We start from the raw sequence: 15574 nt of genomic DNA, 5'->3' as shown, positions 1-15574 counted from the left end.
TACTTACTTATGACCTTATTAACGTTACTAGCTGTATTACTTGTATTCTGCCTATTTTATAATATAATTGTTTCTTGCGTTATCAAATGTATGACTGAGCCTCCAATAAAATTAATGATTAGGTGACTTAAAACAATTGACAAAATATACAGTCCTATATGATCAGTGATTTTAATAGTGTAACTCTAGATATGGGAAGAATCAACAAGAGAGAATCGTTTTCTAGACCATAACAGACTATAAGACAGGTGGTTCAGAGGCTCTCGGCTACTGTGAACAGGGCCTAGTCCAGGAACAGCACAGTGGGTGGCCTATCAACAAAATCCTTGCCTGACCTGAGAATGAGTATTCCTAGCGCCATAGGACAAATTGATCACAAAATGCCTCCCAAACCTTGGTTGAAATTAAGACCGAAAGGGAACCGATTATAAAATAAAGACTGTTTGCCCATCAACCAATTCTACAAGAATGAAGTCATTAGCTACTGTGGTTGCTGACCTATATTACACCCTGAAAGGAATTCAGGAAGATCAGGATGAGGCTCTTTGTGAAACTTGCCCTCAGATAGTTAGATATTTTCAGGAGAAATTTTTTTATAAACCTGGATTCTTGCATCATCCCATACTTAGAAAAGCACTAAAATCATTAACTAAGATGTCTGTTCCTTGTGACTAGCAGCAACCTTCTACCGAGATGTGTGCTTGAGTGCACATACCCCCTTTACCAAAATCACACATATGCTGGCCTCCCCGCCCTTTACTTCTTTGGAACAGTTCTCAGAGCTCTCTGAGAGACTACCTCCTGGGTTATAATCCTCAGGTTGGCTCAAATAAAATTTTTCACTTCTTTCTTAGATTGACTATTGATTATTTTTGTCAAAAGGATAAATCCAGCTTCTAATTAACTGTCACTGGGTCACTGCCAACATCTAAAAACTTACCAGCTACCCCTGAGATTAAAAATATGGCCTAAAAGACTAGTGACCAGCAGAGGCAGAGAAGAGAGAAAGAGAAATGTCTTATATGGCCCAGGGAGGGGACCGCAGTCCAAGGAAAGCCCAGAAACACGTTCTTTACAGTTGCAGTTGCTAAAGGTTTAAAAAATTCAGCTTAGCTGGAATAGCAGGTAGAGACACAGTTTATCTGAATAGCGAAGCCAAGCAAACCTCCAAAGATCAGCAATGAGATCTGGTAAGGTATGGACAGGTAGGGCAGGAGAAAAGTGGGTCAATATACCAGGTTGGAGAATGCATTTGCTTTTAATTATGACGGATTTTCTACTTCGTTTCCATGACTGTTATCTAAAATTCAAGAAAACCACATATTGCAAAACTTAATGAATACTTAAAAAAATATATTTCCTGGAAAAAGAAAGTTCTTACTTTATACCTTATTCATATAGGGAATGAAAGTAGGAATCCAGCAAATAGTTTTAAGCATACGGGATATGAATAAACAAGTCAATCTGAATACTTGAGTATTAGGCAACTTTTTTTCCCCACCATTTGGGTGAAAATATTTCTCAGATATACTCTTTTTCATATTCCCAGAGACAGCATTCTGAACTCAATTTAACTTTGTCTTGACAATTGAGGATGATGAGAATAATAAAATGGGACTTTCAGGACCTATTTCTCGGTGTCCCTTCTAACTGGTTACTTCTAATGTGCTGTGAATCAGAAATGCCAAGTTGGTCATTTTATGTATAAACCAACAGTAAATCTCATGAGACCCTAGGATAAATTCTCCAATTAATAAAGTGAACATACACAGACAAACTTTTTGACCTCTATACTTTATGACCACTACACTCAGGTGAACTGCTTCTAAGTACTAAAAACAGATTAAAAATGAAAACAAAGCAACTTTTTTTCTGATGATGTAAAATAAGTCAATGGATCTTACGGCCTGGCTGAAGGAGGAGTTCATGAATCTGGACTTTGTGGGAAGGAGTGTGAACTTCTGAAAATTAGATACAAAATTGTGTTGGTCTGAGTATTTTTCTGAGTAACAAATCCATAGTTTTCATTAGATTTAAATGACTCATAAAAAAAAGTAAAGAACTAGTTCTCTAACTCCATGGTTTTCGATCATGGCTACACATTAAAATGAGAGCTTTTAAACGATATCCATGCCCAGTTTTTCATGAAAACTAACTAAACATGATTCTGAAGAAGGGTTCTTACTATCGGTATTTTATTTTATTGACGTATAGTTGACATACAATATTACGTTAGTTTCAGGTGTACAACATAGTGATCTGATAGTCAAATACATTATGAAGTGATCATAAGTCCAATAACTAACTGTCACCATACAAAATTATGACAGTAAGGTGATTCTAATTTAAAGCTGGGCTGAGAACCACTAATTCTGATTTATAATAGATTTCAATGATGGATCAAGAGTTAAATTCCCTGATTTTGCAATGGTGAAAAATACTAATAATCACCGAACAGTGGAAGAAGTAAGGAAGCCATATACGTTTGGTTAAACTCTGAATTTATTATATCAGCCAAGCTTTCAACTAAAAACCTCAAAACATCTCTACAAATTATTCACTGTGATTTTCCAGACTAATCATGGAAACTATAAGGAGGACTATAAGAAACTGTGCTTGTATTAATTATTAATAAAGAATCCCCCCAAGTCAGTGGCTCCTAATCCAGGCTGTATATCAGAATCTGCTGGGAGGTTTTCTTGGTTTTCTGTTGTTTTAATAAAACTAATTCATCCTGCCTTAATACATAGTAAATCACAATCTCCAGGAATTTAAAAACAAAAAACTAAAAAGCAAAAGCTCCCTCAGCTCATTTGGATGATCAGCCAAGTTTGGGAACCAGTGCCCTGAGTGAACCCACAAACCTAATGGCACGTGAGAACCTACAGTTCTAAGTAACTGGATATTCATCTATATAAGAGTTACATACCTTTTGACTAGTTTGAGATTTGGAATCTTCAGAAGAAACTGCATTCTTTGCACGTAGAAGATCGATATCATCAAAATCAGTACATTTTGGCAGAACTGCAAATCTCTTCTGAAGAGACTCTGTCTGGACTCTATTTTGAGGAAGGGCAGAATCGCAGCAGAATTCTTTCAATTTTTCCAGAGACTTTAAAACAATCCTGGTCCTCAGGTGTTTCTTTGGCTCTTAGCAAGTCAGAAGAAAATATAACAATAGTATTTTATCTCATTATGTCAATTCATAATTAGCATAGGATTTTTAAAGAGGGAGCTTCTCACTAAAGCAATGAATCTAACTATAATGTGATAAGGAAATAAAGAAACCTCGGGTTCAGGGTGAAGATGGCATATTGAAACATAGATCTAATTTCACTTGGTCCTGAAACCCCATTAAAAACTACAACAGGGGCTTCCCTGGTGGCGCAGTGGTTGAGAGTCCGCCTGCTAATGCAGGGGACACGGGTTCATGCCCCGGTCCAGGAAGATCCCACATGCCGCGGAGCAGCTGGGCCCGTGAGCCATGGCCGCTGAGCCTGCACGTCCGGAGCCCGTGCTCCGCAACGGGAGAAGCCACAACAGTGAGGCCCACGTACAGCAAAATAAATAAATAAATAAATAAAAAATAAAAGGGGGAAAAGGATTCAAAAAAAAAACAAAAACTACAACAGGGCAGACAGAAAAGAAGAGGTGACAACTGCAAACAAAATATCTGAAGCTAGAAGGATAAATGGATAAGCAATAACCAATTTAGCATACCTGAAAGCTAAATCCTAAATCAGTAATATATAAAACCAGGAACTAATCCTACTTAGAACACAAAATGCTTATTAAATGGCTCAAGAATCAGGGTACCAGTAGCTCTGGAAATGGAAAAAAGGGAGGTTCTAAAATAAACAGAACTGGTTCAAAACAATTTAATCCCTAGACCCCTACCCCACTCCAAACTCAAGGGTAACTGTCCTCCTTCTACCTCAGAAGAAGACTGGAGATTTCTCTGGAAAAGGCAACACAGGCACAGGTGAGACGCAGTACTGTGCCTGAGCCATAAGAATGATGGGAATACAGGCTTACTGTATGTGGAGAAACCAGCCTCTTCTCACCAGCTCCCAGAACACAGGCAGCCAGAGTTCTCTCTCCAGGCAGGAGCTCACAAGACTCTGGACTGGGGAAACTGACCAGCTCCATGGGAAAGACCTAAAGATACTGACACCAGGAATTCACCAAGGAAACCACCCCCAGGACATGTGCCTTCCTGCCTCCACAGCTTTGCTCATGCTATTCTTTCTCCCCAGAATGCCCTTGACCCCAATTTCCACATGGCAAATTGTACTCACTTCGTCCAGACCCATCTCAAAACTACTTTTTCATGAAATTCTGCTAATTCTCCCAGTTTAAAGTCATCTTTTCTTTCTCTATGTTCCTATAACAAGATCGCATCTCTCTACAGCACTTATCACACTCTGCCAATTAGCAGTTATTAATAAGCAAGCAACCCATAAAATAAGGGAAACTATCATGTACTGGGTATCTACTATATGCCAGAATACATCTTTTCACCCTTTAGAGCAATACTATTAGGTAATTATTATTTAATATAAAGAAACTGGGACTGCATTTATTATCTCTTACTTTCCCATTAAAGCAAAAACACTCTGAGGGCAAGAGTTGGGTTTTGTTCATTTCTAAAAGTTGAAATATTTTCATATTAATATGCAAACCTCTTTTTAGATCTATACTTTATCCTGTCTCCTGTTAACCTTGTAGCTAGAAAAATGTATATTTGAAATCTCTTTTCAAATGTATATATTCATCTTGTTTACTGTTATTCTCCCCTTTTCAGGATGTATACTTGAATCACTCTTCAAACATATAGTGTAAGTTTTTATATTATATAAGGACTTCCCCCTATCGATTCAAAAAAACTTTCCCGTGATGGGAGTGGGGTATAAGTCTCAGAATTGCACTCATGTGAAAAAAGAATATCTAAAACTGAAGTGTTAAAAACTAAGGTGAAGTAGCCAGAGACTCTTCTAGCTAGTGAACGCTCTGCTCTTTTCTTCCCATTATTTATTTTTTTAAGTAAACAGTAAAGTTCATATTTCAAAAAATTCCATGTCTAGGCCTTATTTCCACAAACTTCAGGGTTTGCTCAGCTGGATGTGCAGCAAGGACTTAGCGTGCATGTGGTAAGAGCCCTTGATTGTTCAGTTTCTTGCCCTCCTCCTTACCATCCTTCCCTACCCTACCCTACTCTCACCACTGCCAAGGAAGATTCCACCTTGAAGCTCCATCCTTCCCTACCCTACCCTACTCTCACCACTGCCAAGGAAGATTCCACCTTGAAGCTCCATCCTTGAGTTATGCTCAATACAGAAAGGTTTTTGTCGGTTCAGAAAGATCCTGGATTGAGCCCATGCTTCTGTACAACCTCTCTGCTACCCTTCCACATCTCTTAAAGTTTTTTCTCTCCTTTTTCTGTGTAGCCATCTTTCATCCTTAGGCTACAATGACTTTCTACGAGTGCACCACAGCTCAAGAGTTAGGAAAGAAGGTGTCCCACACTTGTTCATTTCTATCAAGCCATTATGATTCCTGAACTCTAAAATAAGAGAAAGAACTGGTACACAAGCGATTACCCAAAATTACAATTTTTTCTTAATGCTCCTAGGACCATCAAATCTTGAGCCATCTAAAAGAAAACCAGGGGGAAATATGAACATGTTATCTGTGGGAAGAATGAAGCTTACACAGGAAAACCAAAATCTTTCATTGCTTTCCTCACAGATACCTAAGAGAGATTCTAACACCTCATAAGGCCCTCAATGAAAAAAACTAAATTGGAAGGCTTCTCAAGTGCAAAGCCCCCAAGAGCTACGAAACCCTCATGTCTGAGAAGGGACACAGATATAGGCACCAGTCCCTCAATTAGGCCTTGAGGAAGACTGTAACTACTGTGCAAAACCTGGCTCATGGAAAACTGAGTACTATGAAAATTAAAAGGGAAACCTCCTAAAATGGAGTTGGGAGGCCAGCAGGGAGAGCTCTCCTGGACATACTACCCAGCATCAATACAGATCCCAACAGGAAGAGACTTACCTTGCATCCCCTATAGAAGTGACACTAGCTTACTACCACCAGCAGGAGGAAGATTTTCTCCTTGCCTGGCAACAGTACAACCAATGAGAGACTGTCACAACTCAGCCAAAGAAAAGCCACTATACTTTGAACTCCCAGTTTCCTCCAATGACCCTCCCAAATTCCTCTTCTCCTCTATAAAAGAGTTTCCTCTCCTTTGCCTTGCTGAACTTGCATGTGGTTTGCCATAGTTGCATGTCCTAAATTGCAGTTCTTACCTGCTCCCAGATAAATCCATTTTGCTGGTAAAATAATTGGCTGTTCTCCTGTTTTAGTTTAACAGTACCCCAATAAACCTTAACAACCTCCATATTCTGCTCCTATACTTAAAACCTCACTTATACTATTTCCTTTTCTGAAGATGCCATGAAATGAACTATCAAATTGCCACAATATGAGATTAAGACTTGCCAGCATTATCACTAAAGTCTCTGAGCCCTTAAGAGGATATACCCTAGAAATAAGGCCATCGGTTGCTGTCCCAACACGTTAAATAGGCCAAAAACTTCTCAGTAAAAATCTTTCACTGAATTAACACCTTCACTGTTTGAGCTTTAATTTTTTGTGTACCATAAAATGTAAATACATAATAGTTACTTTCTCTACTCAGGCTTCCTCCTCTAGGCCTAGGTTATGAAGGATCAAGGAGGTAGAAGAATTATCATATTTTAAATAAAGAATTTTAATCTAGAAGGAAGCAGAGTAGATGCTGAAATAAAAATATGTGCCACTATAAACAGATTTTTTTTAATCTGTATAAGAATCTGTTTTACAGATAAAATAATTCATCTTAAAAAAAGGAAAAAAAGAAAAACCTCTGGAATATTACAAACATATTTTAAATCAGTTGAATTAAACACAATGTTCAGGCAAAACCAATCTATACTGAAGTCAGGATAGTGGTTATCCTTGGTGGGGGGAAGGGGTTGCCAGTGGGAGGGAGCACAGAGAGGTTTCCGGGGGTCCTAGTAATATAGTTTCTTGATCTAAGTGATGGTTATATAGGTGACTTCAGTTTGTGAAATTTATCAAGCTTATGATTCTCTACATGTGTTAAACATCTATAATGAATTAAAAACATCAACAAATCCATGTTCATAGATCTCAGGGTCTCAAGAATTCTCTTTTGAGAAGATAAATTACACCCAATGTTTTCGAGGGTTTAAGCTCAAAAGAAGATATTTAAGCTTAGGCAGATAAAAATAAGACACAAGTCAAGGAGGAGAGTCTTAAAAAGAAAAATAAATAGATTTAAGAGGCAGTTTCAAATCTTGTCTAACAACAGAAACCCAGGTAAAGGGCAGAACTTCTTCTTTTAAAAGACTTATTTTTTAATCTTAGTGCCCTTGTTTTTAAATATTCATTCCAAATTGGGGCATGTTGTTTTAAACGTCAAAAGGTGATTCTTTTTTTAAGAGCATAAAATGAAAATGGAAAGTTTGCTGGATAAAATTTTTTACCCGGTATAATAGGCAGTCATTACAGAATGCAAAAATGGGAATTTGGGGAATGGCATATTTGATTCCATGAAAAATTTTGATTTTTTCACTAAAACTAAGTAGCTTTATACTCAGCCATAAAAAAAAAAAAAAAAGAATGCCATTAGCAGCAACATGGATGGAGCTAGAGATTATCATACGAAGTAAGTCAGACAAAATCTTTTATCATATGATATCACTTATATGTGGAATCTAAAATGTGATACAAATGAACTTATTTACAAAAACAGAAACAGATTCACAGTGTTAGAAAACAAACTTATGGTTACCAAAGGGGAAAGGCCAGGGGTGGGGGGGCCACGGTGTGGATAAATTAGGAGTTTGGGATTAGCAGATACAAACTACTATATATAAAACAGATAAACAATGAGGACCTACTGTATAGCAAGGGAACTATACTCAATATTTTGTAATAACCTATAAGGGAAAAAAATCCAAAAAAAAAAATATATATGTCTGACTGAATCACTTTGCTGTACACCGGAATCTAACACAACATTGTAAATCAACTATACGTCAATTAAAAAAATATTTTAAATAACTAAGCAGCTTTATGTTAGGATATTAATTGCAGTGTGTAATAATTATAAATATTAATCGATGTCTTTTATAAAATGGTCTAGGGTAAACTGGAAAAAATGAATTTAAGTCAAATTTCAATTTGAACTTCCTGCATATGGTTTAAAGGTATAATATCTGATACATTTCCCGGGTCTTTTTAAAAAATTGTATCTTATTTTTATATACTCTGGCTATATTTTATAATATCTTTAATTGATTTTGGAAAGTCCACATTTATATAGTATTAAGATAATGGATATTTGTATTTATCAAAATGCATTTGAGACAGAGTTCTACACTGGTTATCTGTAATTAAAGTAAGAATAATAACAAAAAGTCAAGTCTGAATCTGGGGAGATTTTATTTACCAAACGTAGCCAGACATATATATATTCCATCCCATATGTTTTTCCTATGTGATGCTGACACTCCTGCACTGAAAGGTGGAATCCATGTTCCTTCCCCTTGAACCCACACAGGCCTTTGTAACTAATTCAACCAACAGAGTATGGCAGAAGTGACACTATATAACTTCCAAAGCTAGACTGTGAAAGACAATACAGCTTCCGTCTGGCCGTCTGGCTCTCTCTCACAGATACTCATTCTTGGAAACCAGCCACCACTGCTATGAGGAAGCTAAAATTAGCCCACACAGAGAGACAAGGGAGCCAGCTCATACTGGTAAGTGAAATCTTCAAGAACTTTGTGAGCCAGTTGTAAAACACAGCTATTATGTTACAGTATATAAACTTACAATTAAATGAATTACATTAAAAACAAAGGTAACAGAGGGCTTCCCTGGTGGTGCAGTGGTTGAGAATCTGCTTGCTAATGCTGGGGACACTGGTTCAAGCCCTGGTCTGGGAGGATCGAGCCCTGGTCTGGGAGGATCCCACATGCTGCTGCAGAGCAGCTAGGCCCGTGAGCCACAGATACTGAGCCTGCGCGTTTGGAGCCTGTGCTCCGCAACAAGAGAGGCCGCGATAGTGAAAGGCCCGCGCACCGCGATGAAGAGTGGCCCCCGCTCACCACAACTAAAGAAAGCCCTCGCACAGAAACGAAGACCCAACACAGCAAAAATAAATAATAATAATAATTAATTAATAAAAAATCCTACCCCAATTATCTACTTAAAAAAAACAAAAAACAAAGGTAATAAATACTCAGGCCTCATTGCTTCCTAAAACTTTTATTACATTTTACTATTGTCTATAATCTAAAGATTATTAACATGTATTGTCTCTTTATGGTGTAAATACTATATAATGGTGTGCTATTGCAACTATCCATCCTTTCCCAACTCTAGAAAAGTCAGGGCTTAAGAACGGGGCTACTCTAGACCTTCTCTTCCAAAGCTTAAAAACAATCCCTAAAAAGATCAAACTGATCCACAAGGAATTTAACTACTTGCCAGAACAAAATTCAACATTCTTTAAAGAAACACAAATCCCAGCACACGACAACACAAAGTTCAAAATACTTATTATCAGGACTTCCCTGGTGGCGCAGTGGTTGGGAGTCCACCTGCCGATGCAGGGCACAGGGGTTCCATCCCTGGTCCAGGAAGATCCCACATGCTGTGAAGCAACGAAGCCCGTGCACCACAACTACTGAGCCTGCGTTCTAGAGCCCGTGAGTCACAACTACTGAGCCCACACACCACAACTACTGAAGCCCACGTGCCCAGAGCCCGTGCTTTGCAACAAGAGAAGCCACCGCAATGAGAAGCACACACACAGCAAGCAAGAGTAGCCCCCGCGCCCACACGCAGCAATGAAGACCCAACGCAGCCAAAAATAAATAAATTTAAAAAACAAAAATACAAAACACAATCCAAATAATTAATTACTAAACATGCAAAAAGTAGAAAAATCAGTCAAGGTGTACCAAACCAGAAATGATAGAGATGACAGAATTAGCATATAAGGACATGAAAACACATATTATAAACATGTTCCATATAATGAAAAATGAAAAGGAAAAAATAAAGAGGAGCAGAATGGAAGGTTTCTGTTTGGTAACAGCTTTACTGAAATACAATTCACATAGAAAAATGGGATGTTTTTTAAAAAGAACAATACAGAACTTCTAGAGATGAAATATACAATATCTGAACTGAACATTTCACTGAATTAAATTTATATCATATTAGATACTACTGGAAAAAAATATCACTGAACTTGAAAATACAGCAGGAGAATCAATCCAAAATGAAGCAGAAGGGGAAATAATACTGGAAAATAAATGAAAAGAGCTTCCTTATTTCAGGGATAATGTTAAGTAATCTAGCATCCCTATTAATAAACTCTCAGAAGAAGAGAAAGGGAAGAGACAGAAAAAAATTTTGAGAAAAAAGTGGCCAAAAAATTCTTCCAAATTTGATGAAAACTATAAACTGATGGAACCCAAGAAGCTTTAAATGAACTCCAAACAGGATAAAGATTAATGAAGAAATAAGAATTTTTTTAAATACTAGACTAAGGCTCATCAAAATCAAATGTGGCAAATGGGACCTAATGAAACTTCAAAGCTTTTGCAAAGCAAAGGAAACCATAAACAAGACCAAAAGACAACCCTCAGAATGGGAGAAAATATTTGCAAATGAAGCAACTGACACAGGATTAATTTCCAAAATTTACAAGCAGCTCATGCAGCTCAATAACAAAAAAACAAACAACCCAATCCAAAAATGGGCAGAAGACCTAGACATTTCTCCAAAGAAGATATACAGATTGCCAACAAACACATGAAAGAATGCTCAACATCATTAATCATTAGGGAAATGCAAATCAAAACTACAATGAGATATCATCTCACACCAGTCAGAATGGCCATCATCAAAAAATCTAGAAACAATAAATGCTGGAGAGGGTGTGGAGAAAAGGGAACACTCCTGCACTGCTGGTGGGAATGTGAATTGGTACAGCCACTATGGAGAACAGGATGGAGGTTCCTTAAAAAACTACAAATAGAACTACCATACGACCCAGCAATCCCACTACTGGGCATATACCCTGAGAAAACCATAATTCAAAAAGAGTCATGTACCAAAATGTTCATTTCAGCTCTATTTACAATAGCCCGGAGATGGAAACAACCTAAATGCCCATCATCAGATGAATGGATAAAGAAGATGTGGCACATATATACAATAGAATATTACTCAGCCATAAAAAGAAACGAAATTGAGCTATTTGTAATGAGGTGGATAGACTCAGAGTCTGTCATACAAAGTGAAGTAAGTCAGAAAGAGAAAGACAAACACCGTATGCTAACACATATATATGGAATTTAAGGGAAAAAAATGTCATGAAGAACCTAGGGTTAAGACAGGAATAAAGACACAGACCTACTGGAGAATGGACTTGAGGATGTGGGGAGGGGGAAGGGTGAGCTGTGACAAAGCGAGAGAGAGGCATGGACATATATACACTACCAAACGTAAGGTAGATAGCTAGTGGGAAGCAGCCGCATGGCACAGGGAGATCAGCTCGGTGCTTTGTGACTGCCTGGAGGGCTGGGATTGGGAGGGTGGGAGGGAGGAAGATGCAAGAGGGAAGAGATATGGGAACATATGTATATGTATAACTGATTCACTTTGTTATAAAGCAGAAACTAACACACCATTGTAAAGCAATTATACCCCAATAAAGATGTTAAAAAAAAAAAAATCAAATGTGGGCAAACGAGTGATAAATACAAAATCGTAAAAGCAGCCAGAGGAAAAAAGACATATTAGGGAAATCAACACCATAATTAAAAAACACCAAAAACACCTTGATGTCACAAATGTTAAAGGTTAAGAACCTTTCAAGGAATACTATGACTCCCTTTCTTCTTAAATATAGGACTTTTCTAATATATACTTTACCTAGTTTCCTGTGACTTCTCTTCTTTTAGAGATATATATTTGAATTTCTTTTCAAATGTATGTTTTACCTTTTTATTATTATTCAATTTGTTTTCAAAACACATATTTAAATCACTTTTCAAATGTATCAAGTTTCCTTGTGAGTATAAAAGCTTCCTTCCCCTGTGGATCCTAGGTATAAAAATGAGCTTATAAATTGAAGAATTAAGAACTGAAGTGGATCCATATAATGGCATATTATTCAACAATAAAAAGGAATGATGTAATTTAGAGTACTCAAAATCATGGAAAGTAGAATGTTGATGGCCAGGGACTGGGGGAGGAGGGAATGTGGAGCTATTATTTAATGGCTATAGAGTTTCAATTCTGCAAAACAAAAAGAATTCTAGAGATGGATGGAGGTAATGGTTGTACAAAATTATGAATGCACTTAATTGAACTGTACACTTAAAAATGGTTAAGATGAAAATTTTATGTTCTGTGTACTTTACCACAATAAAAAGAAATCAAATCAAAACAACTTTTGAAAGGAAGGAGGTACTGATACATGCTACAACATGGATGAACCTTAGAAACATTAGGCTAAGTGAAAGAAATCAGACAAAAAGGCCACATACTGTATGATTCTATTTATATGACATGTTCAGAATAGACAAATCTATAGACAGAAAATAGATTCGTGGCTGCTTAGGTCGGTGAGGGAGGCGCTGCTTGGGGAAAATGGGAAGTGACTGCTATTGGGTACTGAGTTTCCTTTGAGGGTGATGAAAATGCTCTAAAATTGACTTAATGAGGGCTGCACAATTCTGTGAATATACTGAAAGTCATTGAATTGTACATGGTAAAGGGTGAATTGTATAACATGTGATTATATCTTAATAATCTGTTACTTAAAAAAAAAAAAAAAACCCGAGGTGGAGCAATCACCCAGCGTTCGACTGGGGAAAGCTCTTTCTTCTTCCTGAGTGTGATTTTTTACCAAGTAGCAAAGGTCTTATTTCAAAACATTCCAAGTCTGTTGCCCCTTTTCCACCTCAGCTCCCCTGGGTGCCTGGAAAAGTTACTTAAGTGTGGTAACCCTCAACCTCACCTATCACTGGAGGACAGCAAGGGTTGTTTGGAAGAATAAAAGAACTACAAAAACCTGTACAGCAATGGCAGGCAAACAGAGGGTTCATTAACAGCTTGACGAATTTACTGAAAAACTGAATAGATCAGATCTATGTAGAGTAATGAAACCCTAGAAAATGCAAATTCTGTCAAGTCATGCCTCTCGCCATGGCCCCTTCAGGTAGGAGGAGAAAAAGGGTATCATCAGATTTATCCTTCTCTTTAACCATACGTCTCCATTTCTATAGTTATTTCATACTAAGGCTTTCATGTTAACCCTAAATCCAAACTTTACCTCTTGATCCACTAAATAGAAACTTTTTTTTTTTTTTTTTTTTTGGTTTTGTCTCGTTTTCTTTACCTAAATTCCTGGGGATAATGAAGAAAGAAGCATTTTCTGTCCTCCCCTATCACAAATTGTCTGAGGCCAAAAACTAGAGAAAAATCTGCTCAACCATCTGTATCCAATACCTCCCCTAGAAGTCCAACAGCTCAGGAATAGTGGTTTTACCCAAAACCCTTTAGCATACAGAAAAAGCAGCTCCATGATTAAAAAGGACAGGGTAGATCTACATGTCCTGACATTGAAAATTGTTTAAAATGTTCTGCTAAGTGGAAAAAAACAGTTGCAAATTAGTATATATAGTATAATACAATTTATAAAATATTATTATTAGTTAACTTATTTTGGGGTCTATTTGAGTACATATAGATGTGTATAAACAGAAAAACCTGGAAGAATGTACAGCACCCCCAAAAATTAGCAGTAGCCCTTACTGAAAGGGAGAGATTATGAGGTCTTTTACTGTCCACCTTCTACATTTCTGTATTGTTTGAAATTTTTATAACAAGAACGTTTTACTTTTATAATCAAGACAAAAATTTGCTAGAGGGAATAAGAGAGAAAATTGGGAGAACTACAGCCAAATTGCAGAACTCCATCTCTTACCTCCACTCCCCCAACCTCTTACCCACACCACCCCTTATGAAGGGGCTAGTCTACTCAAGCACAATGGAGACCTTTCTCCACAAAGGAAAAAATGGCCCAATACTCCAACAGTCTCCTCTGCCCTCAGGAGAATGTGAGAATATCAGAGTCATTACTTGTAAGAATGAAGAAAAATTGCCCCAGAACTCACCAGCGTTCCCAGACATTACTGAATCACTTCCTTCTTCCTTTTCTTGGACTTTCTTTGCTTTCTTTTTAACAGGCCCATCACTCTCCAGTGGTCTCTTCTTACTCCTATCGATTTCTGCAACCTATGTTAGAAAATGATATTATCTCTAATCTCAAAACTTGATGTATGCAAAATAATTTAAACCTTACTTCTGAATGACAGCAAAGTTCTTGCCATCCACCCTTCATAGAATCATCTGTTTAGAGTTACGGGTGAACTGTTTTACCATCTTCAAAGACAAGGTGGAGACTGGCAAGTCATGAGCCTCAGCACCTCAAGCCCTCCTAGAATTAGAACCAAGGCTGCTACTTTTCTTCACTCGATCAGTCTTCCCCTATCTCAGATTATGAATCACCCTACTTACCTATGTTAAATAGAATACCTTTAAGAAAAAAACCTAATATTTAGAAAAGTTGAATTTAGACAGATAATTTAAAACAGTATCATTTTTGAAATGTTAATTGTCATTTAACTGTTTCACATTCAAACTTGATTTATGTTCACCACTGAAAATGCCACAAGATTATGGACTATATGCTGGCAGAAAACCTGTCAAAAACTTAAGTCCTTCACCAAATAACCTCTAAATGGTAGGCATAAAATAAAATCTTGGTGAATTCATGAAAATATAGGCTATGGTCAAAAAACAAAGACAGGAGAGGAACAATCATCTATGGAAGAAACATAAATGAAGGGAACAAGATTTTGAAGCAACAGGAAGCATACAACAACTAGCCATCACATCTGTATCATCTTAAGAAACTTTATCCACCCAAATTGTGTATCAGACTTTATAACCTGAACTACAAGGGGTACAGTCACCAGGGAACTGCACATGACTTTGACCCGTAAACGCTTGAAATACTAAGCAAGGCTGTTGCAGCCTTAAAAACTAGAGATTTAACGGCAGTTTTCGTCTAGTCAGCTAACCAAACACATACAAATAATAAATAATGCTCCTCTTCAACCCTCAATCCAGAAAAAAAAACGGGGTGGAGGGGAGAGAATGGAGATTAAAATATGTATCCTTTGACTCTAACCGCATCAGAATGAGAGGTCTGCCATTAAGAGCCGGTGTAACCTTAGCCTCAAATCTATTACCCCAAGTGTAATATTACCCTAAAATGTCTGAACTGCACCTAGGACGGATGCTGCCCTGCCTCTTCCCTCTTTCTCCTTCTTGAGCCCCGCCCCTTTCCCGCCTGGCCCAGCCATCTCGCATATTCTCGCGCACAGTCCCCGCCTCGTCCAGCTCC

At 37.5% G+C, this 15574-nt stretch overlaps 1 protein-coding gene across 4 annotated transcripts in view; it reads right to left on the bottom strand.

Moving 5' to 3' along the window:
• MSH3 (mutS homolog 3) overlaps nucleotides 1-15574 on the bottom strand; it is a 181068-nt gene that overhangs the window by 165211 nt on the left and 283 nt on the right. For 3 of the 4 annotated variants that reach the window (XM_067731131.1, XM_067731132.1, XM_067731134.1), the window contains exons 2-3: nucleotides 14280-14400; nucleotides 2930-3150 (exon numbers count right to left, since the gene is read on the bottom strand). In XM_067731131.1, the coding sequence (XP_067587232.1) occupies nucleotides 2930-3150; nucleotides 14280-14400 (342 nt within the window). Of the gene's footprint in view, nucleotides 1-2929; nucleotides 3151-14279; nucleotides 14401-15436; nucleotides 15512-15574 lie in introns of those variants that run through there. The other variant, XM_067731133.1, reaches the window with a different exon arrangement.

The sequence above is a fragment of the Pseudorca crassidens genome, chromosome 3 (assembly GCF_039906515.1).
Source record: "Pseudorca crassidens isolate mPseCra1 chromosome 3, mPseCra1.hap1, whole genome shotgun sequence".
NCBI classification, from domain to species: domain Eukaryota; kingdom Metazoa; phylum Chordata; class Mammalia; order Artiodactyla; family Delphinidae; genus Pseudorca; species Pseudorca crassidens.
This window is presented reverse-complemented; position numbering and strand designations above follow the sequence as displayed.